Source organism: Tupaia chinensis, unplaced genomic scaffold (genome assembly GCF_000334495.1).
Source record: "Tupaia chinensis unplaced genomic scaffold, TupChi_1.0 Scaffold000636_1, whole genome shotgun sequence".
In the NCBI taxonomy this organism is placed as follows: Eukaryota; Metazoa; Chordata; class Mammalia; order Scandentia; family Tupaiidae; genus Tupaia; species Tupaia belangeri.
In genome coordinates, this window is record NW_006160157.1 from 87,014 (window position 1) to 103,141 (window position 16,128).

The following is a 16,128-nucleotide window of genomic DNA, read 5'->3' on the forward strand; positions in this document are numbered from 1 at the left end:
GTCTTTTCTTCCCATATGAAGGATAATCTTGCCAGGTACAGTATTTTTGGTTGAAATTGCTTTTCTCCTAACACTTTGATTATATTTTCCCATTCTTTCCTTGTTCGCATTGTTTCTGATGAGAGGTCTGTTGTCAGTCTGATGGGCCATCCTTTGTAGGTAATTTGCTGTTTCTCTCTTGCCAATCTTAGTATCTTGTCTTTGTCTGTGGTTTTGGTCAGTCTGGCTATAATGTGTCTTGGAGAAGATCTTCTTGGGTTGATTCTAGTTGGGGGTCCTTTGTATTTTTTGGGACTGGATCTTTGAGTGCCTCTCTAGGTTCAGAAAGTATTCTTGTAGGATTTTATGGAATAGATTATCAATGCCCTTATGAGTCTCTTCTCCTTCTGGGATGCCAATTATCTGGATGTTTGGACATTTGATGGTGTCTAGTATTTCTTGTATATTATTCTCAAATTTGGGGGAAATTTTCTCCGTTTTTGTGGTAGATTTTTCTAGGCCAGCAATTTTTTATTCTATGTCTGAGATTCTATTTTCTGTATGATCTAGTCTGCTTTTAATACTTTCAAGAGAGATTTTGACTTCCTGTATTGTAGTCTTCATCTCTAAGAGTTCCATTTGATTATTTTGTAAAGTGTGTAATTCCTCTTTTAGATCTTGCAAGAATTTCCTCACCTCCCAGAACTCGTCAGCTCCTTTCTCTTCTGCAGTTCATTATCTTTCCTCTCTTCTATCTCTGTTAGCTTCACCATTATGAATGTTCTAAATTCTTCATCAGATATTTCTATGATTTCCATTGAACTGTCTGTGGATGAAGAGGAGTTATTCTTTTCCCTTGGAGGAGATAGATTTTCTTGCTTTTCCATATTCCTTGTGGTCCTGTGGTGATTTCTAGTCATCTGATGGAAAGTGTGTTTCTTCCCAAACTTGAAGTTCAATCTGAGTATCCAGGAGCATGCAGAAAAGGAAACCGAGAGAGAGAAACAACAGCAACAAAAACAACCAAGAAACAGAAAAAAAAGAGGAAAAACCCTAAAAAAAATTATTATTTTTTTTAAAAAGCAAAACTTAGAAAACCGTGTGCCACTGAGCCATGAAGGTGTCTTCTGAGGCCTGCTTCCTTGCCTCTCCTGGGTTGGGAGGAGGAGAGAGGATTATTAACAAGATAAAGGGAGAGGAGGAGCTGAAAGCCAAGAAAATGCTTTACTTTAAAAAATTTTAAAAAGGAAAAATTACACAGAAAAAATGAGAAGACAGGGATAGAGGTAGAGAGAGACAGAGACAGACACAGAGGCAGAGACAGAGAGAAGGCTTGAGGGAACTCCTAAAATCACTAGTTCTCAGGAGCCATGAAGGTGTCTTCTAAGGCCTGCTCCCTTGCTTCTTCACTGGAAGCTGAATTATCAGTAGAAAATCTTCATTTCTTTATTCTCTGAAATCACTAGTTCTCAGGAGCCAAAAAGGTGTCTTCTGAGGCCTGCTCCCTTGCTTCTCCTATTATTATTTTTTAAGTGGACCAGAGAGAGAGATTGAGCAAAAGTGAGAAAACAAGCTGCCAGGTTTAGGGACTTGACTGTCATTAGCCATGTGAGAGTACAGTGCCTAAACCACTACACTTGCTGGTCCCAGTATACTGATTTTTAAAATGCTTCTTACTATGAAAGTAATGCAAGCTCATTTAGAGAAATTGGAAAAAAAAAAGAGATTGATGAAAATACTAAACAATTAAATACACAAAGATATTAGGTGACAAACTGAATATACAGTTCATATTTATACTTAAAGTAAAAATCATTTCCTCTGGACATTTGGTCAATGAAACTTCTTGGGAGTCAAAGAATTGTTAAAAGAAAAAATAAACCAGCCAATTTAATAGAGTAGTTTTAATAGATCAAATCTTAACACGATTTTAATCAGGCAGTTGTTCCTAGATTTCCGGACGACTCTGGCCCACCTCATGGACAACTCAGCATTTAAGTAAGCAGAACAGAAAAGTAAAGTGTGCAGTGAAAGGGAAATGCCATACAAAAAATGTAAGTGTGGGAGTGAGACAGAGAAATCATTGGTTATATTCTGAAGTTTGTCTGTATTAACACAGTTTAAAAGGCAGGATGCGTTTGATTGTCTGAAACCTAGCTGCTGTGATTGACTGTAATCTAGCAACCATCTCTGAAAAACAGCCTAACATGTACAATTTTAGCTTATCATAGGAATCCAAGTGTGGGAGTACAGTGGCTATCGTAGGCCAAAATGGTTTAATTTAGCAGAATTTTAGGACTTTGGACAACCGAAGATTTTCTGCCCAGACTTCACCCTCCTGACCCCAAGATCTAGTAAGACAGGCCAATCATAAGCCATCTATGTTTGAGCTCTGAGCAACCCCTTTCAGGTACTAGGAAAACTGAAGATTTTCTGCCCAGATTTCACCCTTCTGAACCCAAGATTTAGTAGGGTCAGAGTAATCCTCAATTCCCATGGAATCTGCTGCACAAAGGGAGAAAAATGGAACTGCAGAGAGATTGAAGAACACCTCCTCCTGCACTCCTCTGAATGCTCAGATTTAACTACAAAAATGAGGAAAAAAATGTATAATCTGTCAGATGACCATAAACTACTACAGGGGTATAAGAAATATGAGAAGGCAAGAATATACCTCTCCTCCAAGGGAAAAGAATAGCTCTTGTTCATCCACAGATGGAACTTCATCCACAATGGAACTCACAGAAATGTCAGATAAAGAATTTATAATATTCATAGTGACAAAGCTAACAGATTTGTAAGAGAAGAGAGACAACAAACTCCAGAAGATGCAGGAGAAAAGAGACAATGGGTTCCAAGAGGTGAGGAAGTTATTACATGATCTGAGAGAAGAAATACATCCCTTTAAAAAGAATCACATGGAATTGTTAGAGATTAAGGCTGTAATATAGGAAATCAAAACCTCTCTTGAAAGTATTAAGAGCAGATTAGATCATGCAGAAGATCAAATATCAGATGTAGAAGACAGAACCTCTGACCTAGAAAACTCACCAAAAAGACTTAGAAAATAATCCCCCAAATGAGAATAACATACAAGAAATTCTACATACCATTAAACGCCCAAACATCCATATAATCAGTATCCCAGAAGGTGACAAAACTAATAAGGGCATTGATAATCTATTCCCTGAAATCCTGGAAGAAAACTTTCCAAATTTAGAGAGGCATTCAAATATCTAGGCCGAAGACATACAAATGACTCTACATAGAATCAACCCAAGAAGATCTTCTCTAAGGCACCTCATAGCCAGATTGACCAAAACCATAGATAGGGACAAGATACTAAAATTTGCAAAAGAGAAATGTCAAGTTACTTTCAAAGGATATCTCATGAGGCTAACATTAGATCTCTCATCAGAAACATTGCAAGCAAGGAAAGAATGGGAAGGTATATTCAACGTCTTAAGTGAAAAACAATTTCAACCAAGAATACTATACTCGGCAAGATTATCGTTCATATGGGAAAGAAAGACAGAAACATTCTCAGATAAACAAAACCTGAAAGAATTTACCGACACCAGACTGGCTCTCCAAGAAAATCTAAAGGAAGTGCTATACCAGAAAAATTAAAGTCACACACACAGAAATAAGAGTCCAAAAACAACCAAGAGAATGGCCAACGTCATGGTACGGACAACTCTGGAAAGATCAATAATAACATTAAACGTTAACTTCCAAAATTTTAATGGAAAGATCAGACCACAGTAATACTGCAAATTCAATAGAAGAGAGATTAATTATGAGACCAAGCTAGTGAAATAGAATAGTATGACTTTTGACTAAAACGTTACTGATTTTCTTCTATGCTTTGTTTTCCAGCTTTAAGGATTTTTGTCTTCTCTCAAACTGTTGATAGGTTCATCTACCTACTGTTGGCACAGAATCCTAACCTTCTTCCTGTTTTTAAGTCTTAAGCAAACTTCTCTTAACAGTTCTTGATTTTGATCTATTAAAACTATAATTTTTTCTTGAAATTAAAAAATGTATAAGAAAAACCTATTTAAATAATGATTGCAGTAAGCTATATACCCCCAGCTAGGTGCTACTTTATAGTAATGTTCATTCTATTCACTGAGGTTTATATCTAAAGTCAGACATGTGTTCTTAGATATGTATATATCAGCTGTACTTGCTATCAAAAGTATTTAGATTAGTTAAGGTCTTTTGTGAGTCAGTAAAATGTGGGGTAAAATAAAAGGCAAGGAAAGCAACCATAGAAAACAGAGACAGTGTGGGAGGAAGAAGGGAAATGAGAGGTAGGGATTTGAGGTGAGAAGAAAAGGAAGCAAAATATCTAAGAAACGAGAAATGGAAAATTACTTGTTGACAATGACATGTATGGTAATATCCTTGATTGAGCCAATATACCATATATTTTGGATGGAAAATCTCATTTTGTATACTGTAATGATGTACAGTGAATGAACGTAAATAAATAAATTTAAAATAAAATAAATGAATTTTTAAAAAGAATTATATTTTAAAAAACTTAATTTAATTTAATTTATTACTATTGTTTAATTTGCTATTGGGTACTTGCACTCACCAGAGAAAGAGAGAGAGAGAGAGAGAGAAAGTGAGAAAGCAAGTCACCAGATCTGGAACTTGAACCATGGTCGACCATGTGCAAGTCCAGTGTCTTAACCACCACGCCACCTCCTGGCTCCAGTGGAGATTTTAAAAACCTTTTTTTTTCTCTTGAGAGTTTATGAACTAAAATTTAATGTTAATAACTAGAAAATATTAGCTACTATATACTGTATCAGTAAATGTCAGACTAAGAGTTCGACCAGGGTTATCTAATTTAGTTCTGCAAACTTTGTAATAGAATTGAAAAAAAAAATCCCTATTTTATATATGAGGTAGCCAAGATCAGAGACATTAAAGACTTGTTCAAGCAGAGTCACACAACTATAAGACATATGGCAAGGATTTGAACCTATGTATGTATCTGACTGACCTCGAATCTTTGCTCTTGTCTCTATGGTTTAGTGTTTATCATACAAACAGTAATAATTGATTATATTAGTTCCAAAGTTTATCATTCTTCCTAAGGATTCATACTTGTTTTTACATGTTTTAATTTTTGCACTTATGTAAATATGATTTGTATATATATAATTTCATAATTTAAGGATACTAAAATTATATGTGAAACTAATTTCAATTTATGATAGATTGTAAATAGATATAATTTCTGACGTACAAGTATTATAACAAAGCAGTGTATAAGCTTTTCAAAAGGAGCAATTTATTCATCTATGAAACATTTCTCAACTTTTAAGTAACTCTGGAATTAGGCCATCATTAAATTGTATATTCTCAACAGCTACAATGAATGTATCTCTCTAAGTGGTGTACTAAAAGATTCTGTTGGTTATGCCAGTAGTATCTTACTATATGTATGCTCACGTTTCCAAGTAACCACTTTATATTTTAATAGTATATGTCATTCTTCCAAAGTAACGCACTGGCAGTGAGTAGGAGAAGAATATAAGTAATGAGCTATTTAAGAGATGTCAAGAAATATACTGAGTGCAACAAATATGTTTGGATCCAGAAATCATAAATGGAAAAATAGATCTCAATGAATCTATTTATAGGTCCCATGTATTTCAGTAAATTCTTTTGCCATCTGCTGTTCTAAACAGGGAATCCTTGTCTGTGAGTTTTCTGTAGCTTTGTAGTGAGACATAGCCATTAGATTCATGTAGCTCAAAACCTACCTCTGAAATCAGTATTTCATTCAGATTACAAATTATGTTCTACTTAAGTATTATGTTGGAATAGGGGTTACAACTAACATCTGATTTAGGAGCCCTGGTAATATTAATGTGAAAGGATGACCTTAGTCATATAACTATCCAGAAGTATGAGCTCTAGTGGGTAGAAGGTTGTGCTGTTGAAGGGTCAGACATATAAGGAACCCATGCTCAGGGATATTTGCTGTATAAAGGCAGATTTCCCAAATATTTGTTAACTAGGAGGGACAGAGTAACAGGAACCAGGAATACAGAAATTTTTAGGATTTTATTGTTATTTAAATTTTAAAAAAGATTTTAATTGCACGAATGAGTGAAAGATTATGTATGTTTTTGTGTATGTGTTCCCAAAGATTCTTGCCAGTGCTTGATGTAGACTATGTTAATACTGGGAAATCTTCCACATAGGCCAGAAAAAAAAAAAAAGTCCTGAATAAACCGTCCTCATACACTATTAAAATTTCAAGCTGTATTTGTGCAACATTTATACAGGACTTCCATGCTACTAGCCTAAATAGTGGGGGGTATTTAGTGGATTAAAACAAATGCTTGTTTCATTTTCTTGATCGATGAAGATTTATTTAATTTTATGTATTATATTGTGTTGTCAGAAAAGACATGATGTATTTTTGCATAGAAAAATACTTCTTGACTTTCCCAGCAACCCAATATACTTTTATTTTGAGATGACAATGCTGATGGTCCTGGTAAAAGGCAACTTTCATTTCTTCACTACCCCTTTTGTCATTTAATACTATAATATTATTGCACAGAGTTATTTAAAAATATATACGAATAGTTTAGCACCGGTTGAAATCGGAGAGCTGATTCATAGAAGTTATTGCCATTTACCAAATGGCACTGTCCAACTCACAACATAGTAAATAATTTAGGCCAGGACTTCTTAATTTTTTTTTCTTTTTTTTTAGAGATATTTTGCTATAGGTAGGTCATATGTACTTGCTGGAGAGAAAAAGAGAAACAGAGACAGAAAGTGAGAAATCAGCCCCCGGGGGGATAGCCACGCTGCAATCCCTTCTCCTTTATTATCTCCAGATCTTGAGCACTCAGGCACACACACCTGCCATGAGTTTCAAGCCACAAGGTCTGGGACTTGAACTGTGGTCAGCCGTGTGGGAGTCCAGTGAGGTAACCATCACACCATCTGATGGTCTGAAGCACTTCTCAAATTTTAACATGCATACAGATTACCCAAGGAACTCATTAAATACCATATTTTGATTTAATGGGTCTGGAGTGTGTCTGAGAGTCTACATTTTAAATAAGCTCCCAGGTGCTTCAGATTCTATTGGTTTGTGAACTACAATTTAAGTAGTAAGGATTTAGATCTTAATGACTATGGCTGATTTAATTTTTGAGTCCAGTTTGACTGCTTACATAGTACTATAATGAAAGGTGCCAAATTTGAAGGTAAACTATATCTAATTTTATAAAATATTTAAATTTATTATGACTTGAAGCCTATGTGTGAAAGACATAGAAATATTGCCCTAGATGTAATCCAGTATTCTTAATATTGATGAAACCCAAGCCTGTTTACAATGCCAATCACTTCCAATATTGCTAATTACTTACACTGCAAAGTCCTAACATAAATAGGATATAACAAAAAATTTGAATTAGTGAAATGAGAGAAATGAATGTAACATAAAATAGTTATTTTGAAAATAATCCGAGGATTTTTTTTTAAATATAGGAACTGACATCAAGATTTGTAATGGATCAACTAGAAGAAAAGAACCCTTTACTAATGAATGCCATAGACTCTTACCCACAGGTCAGGGACATAATCTCTCCAGGAAAAAAATGTGCAATATGTGGAAAGCCCTTTTTAACTATATGGCTGGAATGTGTTCAATTTATTCATCCATCAAAGGTAAATCATGCTTTGTGGAACTGTGAGCATCAGACACACCCTTGTCTTTTGTTCTTATCTAAATCAACTGATACTGGTTATATTTTGAATCTAAGAATGGACTTCTATGATAGTATAATGTTAATTTTAGATAGACAAAACTTGGATAAGTATCTGTAAATAAGATAATCATCTCTCATTATATTTACTTTTATGGATTCACTTATTTCTCAGAATATATACATTCTAACAAAATCCCATGGAATTTGAGCATTTTAAATCAGCGTTCCCTATGTTCTCCTAGGTGGAGCTGTTCAGTAGCCTGTAGAAAAATTTTTATTGGAGAAAGGAGAATGTGCTGATTAGTTTGTGTCATAACAATGTTCTAGAAGACTGAATGTGCTCATTGTGTACCCACAATATTACGTTGATCACAGTTGTGTACCCTCAGGCTGTTCACAGAAGCCAAAAAGCACGTCCTAGGTCAGGGCTTAGCAAAGCCTTTTTTGTAAGTTGCCAGATAGAAACTATCGATATTGCAGGCTTTGTGAACAATAAGGTCTCTGTCATAACTGCTTGACTCTCCTTTGTGAGAGTGTTTTGTAACATTTATTTTAATGAAAAAAAGTAAAAAACAAAACTCAGCTAACCATAATATTTATAATTCAACATCTTCCCTTGGAAATTTATAAATATGAAATCTATATGTAGTGTCAGAAAGTACCATCTTCTGATCACTGTGTTGGAAAAGCCCACAGAAGCCTGCATTAATTCCTGCTACATTTATTCCTTGGCTAAGCCTCAGCACTTTCAGGGGCCATTTACGAGACAATTCTGCCTTGGACTTACTTCTGTCTTCACATGATCCTTTCCAGTCTTCCCCTTCTTCTAGGAGATTTTTTATAATGTCTGAACTGCAACTAATGCATGAGTCTGATTCTGGTGAAGAGAGCTTCCTCTTGAGTATCAACACAACTAGGAAAGTCTCTAGCCCATCATGCTCTAATTTCCTAGGAGATCCTGGCTTTGAGAGAAGTGGTTTGAGAATTTCATCTTATTGTTTTTCTATTCCAGGCATACAGATATACCTTTTCTATAGATTAATATTTTGTTATTGTTACTTCTTGTTTTAATGTTCAGCAATTTTCTTACATCTGTTTTTGGCCTGATCCAACAGGAGCTGAAATTGATTCTGGTATTTTTATGATACTTACTGTGAATTGCACCTATTTCCTTTACTGTTTGATTCTTCACAGAAAACAATGCTTTCATTGAATTTACTAGTACCAAGATACATCCTACTCTTCACCATATTTTCAATTTCTTGAAGTATTTCAGAAGCTTATCTAGTGCACATTGGGCTTTGTACATGTGTGCAAATTCTTGGTGCCTTTAATGAGTTATTTCCTTGAACAGGTAATCCATACAGCTCAAGCTTTTTCTTTAAATCATTCTTTGAGAGAAGTTTCTGTACAGTTTTGGTCAGTGACTTCCTTTTGTGAATGGGACTTCTGAGACTTTCCTTCTTCTCTTCACATCATAAACAGCTAAGTGCTTATTAATGTGATTTTCCTGGAATGCGAACTTCACAGTCAAGACAATACATTTTAGTAAGTTTTTCCAAGGTGGATATAGAGGGTTTCTAAGGACCACTAGCCTTTGAGGAGCCTGGATCCATCTTTTCTACATTTGTCTCTTTGGTCTCTGCAGAAGTGCTAGAGTCTTTGAGAATGGAATGTGTTTTCATTTTTCTTTAATCACCAATTCTGATGTAGAACCACCACCAGTTTCTTTACCAAAAAGTTGTCTGTCACCTTTTTCCTCCTTTAAAGAATGTCTGAAGGCTACAGGAGTGTGTACTTTGACAGCAAGGTTTCTTGAAGAGGAAGAAGCAGGATATATGGTGCTGACTGTAAAGCAAACTGCTTCAGGTGATTTCCTAAAAGATTTAAGCTTTTTAATTATGTCATCTAATATGCAGTTATTTTTTAGGTCTGGCTCTGTGACTGTCATTCAAAAAACTGGACATTGAGTTTTATAGGCATTTTTTTTTTTTAAATTGAAAGAATAGTCTTTATGACTGTCAGACCAGGAGGGCACTGAGACTCAGCCAGGGAATCTGTGTTCACTACCAAGAATGATGAGGGTCTGCCACACACTGGCTTCCCATGCTCCACGTAAAACAAATTTGATATTGACACAAGCGAAGAAAACCTACCTAGAGGGGGCCAGTAGATGGCTGACCATGGTTCACGTCCTGGACCTGGTAGCTTGAAACTCACACTGGGCGTGTATGTGTGCATGACCAAGATTCAGGAAGGAGAATGGAGGAGAAGGGATTGTGGCATAGCCATCCCCGTGGGGGGTGATTTCTTATTCTCCCTCTCACTGTCTCTGTCTATCTCTCTGGCGAGTGCATGTGCCCTAAGGCAAAAAATGAAAACAAAAACAAAACACCAATAAATAAATAAATAAATAAATAAATAAATAAATGAACTCTCAAAATAAAAGGAAAAGAAAACCTACTTAGAGAGATTGTATCATTCCTCCCCCATCCCTGGGATTGTTTATGTTTCAATTGCCCCCCAAAATTGGCAAATTGCTGACCCTATAAACAGCTCAAAAGAAGACAGAAATAATTAAATCTAGAAAATAAAGCAAGAGAGAAAATCAGTAATATTTTAGTCAAAATCATAAAATTCTATTTTTCCTGTACAGTCTCATGTACTTAACCTCTCTTCTATTGAATTTGCAGTTACTGTGGTTTGATCTTTCTATTTAAATTCTGCAAGTTGATGTTAAATGTTATTATTGATCTTTCCAGACTTGTCCCTACCATTAAGTTGGCCATTTTCTTGGTTGTTTTTTGTTCTCTTATTTCTGTGTGTCTATCTTTAGTTTTTCTGGTATAGCACTCCCTTCAGAATGTCTTAAAGAGCTAGTCTGGTGTGTTTGGTGTTTTTGGTTATGGTATAGAGCCGCTAAGTTTTTTTTTTTTTTTCTCACAATGCCTTTTTCTAGAGTTTTTGAGATCTCCAAGTGTTTCCACATGTTTCACATGAATACCTAGCTAGTGCCACTTCTTCAAGGATGAACTTTCATGCACCACAAAGGAATGATACTAAAATAGTTTGGAAAGAATATGGGTCTTAATATTTCTACAAATCATTTTTAATAAATTCATACCATCAACACAAACTAGCTTGGATCCATATTTGCAAAATACTTTGAGGAACTGGAAACCTACAAAATATCCTGGATATTTTGTTCTCTTGAGCCAATCATGTTTGAATTATATTTGTGCTAGACATATCTAAAGAAGATAAATTTAAAAAGAAGTAGTATCTTATCAGAGAAAGCACCTTCAATTCTATTACATGTATTGGGTTATACTAGAGAAGTTGCCTATGAAAGTCCTATATCAAAAAGAAATAGCCATCTCTCTTTTTTAATCTTTCAATGCCTTCATGCTTCTACTATGGAAATGTCTGTCAAAGTCAAGTCAGTGTTGGGACCAGCAGTTAGCGTAATGGCTATGTCGCTGACTCCCATCTAGTCAACTGTGGTTCGAGTCCTGGACCCAGTGGCTTAAACTCATGCCCGGCATGTGTGTGTGCGTGTGTGTGTGTGTGCCCAAGATCCTGAGAGGAGAGTGGAGGAGAAGGGACTGCGGCATGGCCATCCCCCCAGGGGTGATTTCTCTCTTTCTGTCTCTCTGTCTCTTTCTGTCTTCCTGGCTCGCACCACACACCCTATAGAAAAAAAAAAAAAAAAGTCGAGTCGGAATGTTTTGGAAAAGTTCTTAGCACTTGCAAAAATTGAAGTTATTTATTAACTTCGTATTTTAAGTCTATCACTACCATTGAACCCCAAGATCAAGGAATTAACATTTTATTTTTGTTCACCATTATCTAGAGAGAGCTTAGCACAATGCTTGATAAATATTTCATTTCTACCAAATGACTAATAGTCAGAAGATCTAGATATGAATACCACCTCTTATTTTTATTAGGTTATTATAGTACATCAAATGTATCACAGAGATACTTCTGAGTGTTCTAGAGTACCTCTGCCGGATTTTATAAACCATGGACCTAGAACTAGACATGTAGCTAAAGAGAACACTGAAATATTGGTTAAGAAGTTTAAAAGTTAAAGCCAGCTGGACAGTGAACACCAAGAAAAAAGAGATCATAGTAGGAAATGAGGATGGAAATATATGTTGGTCCTCAGGGGCCGGCAGGTGGTTTGTTGGTTGAGGGTGTTGGACTCTCATATGACTGATCGTGGTTCTAGTCCTGGACCTGGCAGTTTGAGCTCTCTCTCTCTCTCTCTCACTCTGTCCCTCTTGGTCAAGTTGAAATGAATAAATGAATGAATAAACAAAGTAAAATAAAATAATTTTTAAAAAGAGATGTATGTTGGTCCTCCACATGAAAGTAAATATGTAATCTTGACCACATATGTCGCCTGTCTGTGAATTGTTACATTATCATATGCAATAGCTTGTTATATTAAAGAGACATTTAATGAGTAAAATATGTCTGATCATTTGGCAGAAGTTGCCAAAACGCCCTGCTTTCCACTGGCCATGTTCTGAACACCTTGAACGAGTTGCCATGTTCATTTTTGCTCTGACCGATGTCCTTTTCCAGATTGTCTGATGAGCTGCTGGTCTCATTTCAAGTCTTTCTTGGAGAAATTACAACCCTAATAAAAGTAACATTTATTTGGCTGTGTCTAAACATGTACCTGGAATACCTCAATTAATGTTCAGAGTAACTGCATGGTACTGAGAGGAACTCTAAGACACAGAGAGGTCAAGCAATTTTTCCAGATTCACAAAACAATCAAGTAGAGGCTCAAGGGAAGGAACTCGCACACGTGACTTTTTGTTTTTAACTAGATGGGCTGGGTCATCTTTTCTCTGCTTTTCATCCCTGAGTTTCTTCATTTATCTTAACTGGATTTAAGACATTTAGGTTAGTCTTCTTTTGTCATCATTTATTTCTCACCTCAAACGTATTTACCTTTTTTCTACAGTGTATCAGGTTCTCTGTCAGGGGCGGGGACTATAGCACCCTAGCCATCGAGAAACGTACATGTTCCCAAAAGAAGCAGGATGACAAGGACAAGTTAGGCTTGATGACCAGCTCTACCACTTGCCGCCCGTAGCATCTTAATTTCCTATTTGAGGCTAACCTTCCTCAAATGGTAATAATAATAGTACCTACCTCACAGGTACTTAGCTGAGCAGATGCTTAATAAAGGTAATATATAAGTACTTCTTAATGAGAATAATTTTTTTCTTTTTCTTTTTTAAAGTCAAAGTCTTCAGACAAGAAAGTATGATTAATTCTTGTGATAAGCAGATGGGTGGGTACACAGATGCTATGAGAAGAAGATGTCTCAATTAAATGGTATGTTTCATGGTCTGTCTCTGGAATCTAGCACAGTGATTGTGTTTGGTACTTGGAGAATATATAGTAAAAGTTAAATTTATTTTGAGAGGCATTGCTTGGAATTGTGTTTTGAAGAATAGTGAGGCATCAGAATAAAGTACCAGTGGACATACTTTATGTGAGGCAAGGCCTTTGCAAAGGTAACAAATAAGTTGCTCAGTGAGTAAAGGGAACTCCCTGGAGGTGGATAAGGTGAGGGAGATGAGGTTGGAGGGAGAAGCAGTATGAGATTAGATTGGTTCTTGTGTTGGAAGTTAGAATATGGAAAGTTGCTGTATCGTTTTAAAGGGTTGCCTTAACAAAGTAGTAGATTGGATGGATTAAATTAGAGAAATATACAATTTCTTACAATTCTGGAATCAAAGTGCAAGATCAAGTTGTCAGAAAGGTTGGCCACTTCTTGGCTTGTAGAAGGCTACCCTGATCCTTGACATAGACTTCCTCTGTATGTGTTTGTGTTCAGATTTATCCTTTTTATGAAGACTCTAGTCATATCAAATTACGGTCATCCTAACTGAGCTCATTTTAACCTCATTGCTACTTGTAAGACTGTATTTCCTGATATAGTCACATTCAGAAATACCGAGAGTTGGTACCAGCAGTTAGCGTAATGGCTATGTTGCTGGACTCCCACGTAGTCAACTGAGGTTCAAGTCCCAGACCTGGTGGCCTAAACTCACACCGGTCACGTGTGCGTGTGTGCCCAAGATCTCGAGAGGAGAAGGGAGGAGAAGGGATTGCAGCGTGGCCATCCCCCCTGGGGGGTGATTTCTCGCCTTCTGTCTCTCTGTCTGTCTGGCGAGCGCACATGCCCAAGAGCAAAAAAGCCTATAAAAAAAAAAAAAAAAAGAAAGAAATACTGAGAGTTAAGAATTCAGCATATAGATTTTTGGGTGACACAATTTAACCCCTAACAGCTGCCTTCGGTTGTTGAAGCAGAGGAGTAACAGGGTAAAATTTTTGTTTGACAAGGGGAGGTTAGACCTGGGGTGTAGACCTAAGGGATTTTTATGTAGGTGTGACACTTTGAGCTGTGGGAATGAGACTTACCCAATAAGCTGAGAAGACCAGAGGATACAGTCCTTGGGGGCAATAATATTAAAGAATAGTGTGCGAAGCTGAAGGCAGCAAAGGAGAATGAGAAAGAGCAATGAAGAACAGAGGGATAAAAACAGGTAGCGTGAACACAGATTTTCAGTTATACAACAGTGCAATAAAAAGAGACTTTCTTACTTTTTCTTCTGCTGAGCATAAACATCTATTTGGGCCTCCATTTTACTGGAAAACGTATTGTGGTTACTACACTTAAGTGATGATTTGAGGGTGTTCTTGGTCATTTCAGATTTAATCTTGGTCTTTTAGGACTTCCTTTCCCTCTCTTTCACTCTCCATTATCTAGCGTGTTGGAGCTCTGAAGTAGCATCATGGCATTAAGAAACAAGAGCACTATGTTCTGTCAATGTCCTCTGTTTTGTATGGGCATCCTTTAAGATGTATGATCATCCTGGCTCGAGCTGAAGTGTGGTTATCGATCTGTGATAGTGTGTGTTGAGAGGTCATCTTCCCATTGGTACTTGCTTTCCTGTCCATGTACTTGTTTCTTATTGTTCTGGAACTGAAATTCTGTTCACTTGCTGATCCTCTTTCAATCACTTCCATACTATTCTCTGAACATGAGGAAATTTTGCTGCTCTCCTACTCCAATGTAAGCTCAAGGGCAAGATAAAAGAGTACAAAATTGAGAGATTTAGGACTGAGAAGAAAAAATGGAAACAGAACTAGAAAACTAAAGGAGGAAGATGGTGTCTTTTGTGTCACTAAGTAACAGGACTGGAAGCAGGTTTCCTCGATTGGAAGCCTGATGGGACTACAGAAATGAAGTGAACAAGTCTTGACTAATCACAAAGAACTGTTGAAGTTAAAGGTAGGAGATAGAGAGGATCGCCAGAGGGTGAGAATATTTGAGGAAATAGTTTGAGAATGAGAAAATGTATATGTGGTTGTAGGGTGTGGCAGGAGCTAGAAGATGAAGTTTATAATTAGTCAGTGTTATATAACAATTCAGGAAGAGTTTAGTATTTTGATACTGGACTGCTACTCTTAGAAATTAATACAGAGAGGGAACCAGCAGTTAGCGTAATGGCTATGTCACTGGACTCCCACGTAGTCGACCGCAGTTCGTGTCCCGGACCCGGTGGCTTAAAACTCACGCCGGGCGCATGTGCGTGCGTGCCCAAGATCCCGAGAGGAGAATGGAGGAGAAGGGATTGCGGCGTGACCATCCCCCCTGGGGGGTGATTTCTTGCTTTCTGTCTCTATGTCTCTCTCTGTCTGTCTGACGAGCGCATGCGCCCTACAGTGAAAATCTCTCCAAAAAAAAAAAAGAAATTAATACAGCAAGAATTTGGTTACTACAGCATGAGTCTTATTTATTCCATCACCTAAATGGATTGGGTAAGCAGAAAAGAGATATAAAAGTTATTAAACAAGGACTGGAAGGCAGTGTGGTGGTTAAGGGCACTGGACTCCCACATGGCCGACCATGGTTTGAGTCCTGGACCTGGCAGCTTGCTTTCTCACTTTCCCTTTCTCTCTCTCTTTCTCTCTCTCTTATTCTGTCCCTCTCTGGTATGTATAAATAATAAATAAATAAATAAATTTAAATAAAATAATTCTTTAAAAAACACTTATTAAACAACAAGAAAATGGATAGTGGTAGTGCTTTTCCACTTAAGTAGTTTTTGCATATTTGTTGTCTTTCAGTACCTTTCTTGGGTGGTTATTTTATTCAGAATGTAGATCTAAAGGTGAAGAAGTTATAGTCCATGCCATTGAGGAAGTCACAAACTATTAATGTACACTGTTATACACATAATCATAAAGTATTACATATCTATGCTATGGAATCATAGGCAGAGCAAAGCTATCAAATAACAGAATTAGGATGTTAGCTTACCTGATGCCTCCTGTTACTACCTTCAGGTTTCAT

General features: G+C 36.7%; 1 protein-coding gene across 3 annotated transcripts in view; it reads left to right on the forward strand.

Moving 5' to 3' along the window:
• Nucleotides 1-16,128, forward strand: part of LRRC69 (leucine rich repeat containing 69) — a 95,336-nt gene that overhangs the window by 70,229 nt on the left and 8,979 nt on the right. For 2 of the 3 annotated variants that reach the window (XM_006159564.1, XM_006159565.1), the window contains 2 exons: nucleotides 1,932-2,033; nucleotides 7,519-7,698. In XM_006159564.1, the coding sequence (XP_006159626.1) occupies nucleotides 1,932-2,033; nucleotides 7,519-7,698 (282 nt within the window). The remainder of the gene's footprint in view (nucleotides 1-1,931; nucleotides 2,034-7,518; nucleotides 7,699-16,128) is intronic. The other variant, XM_006159567.2, reaches the window with a different exon arrangement.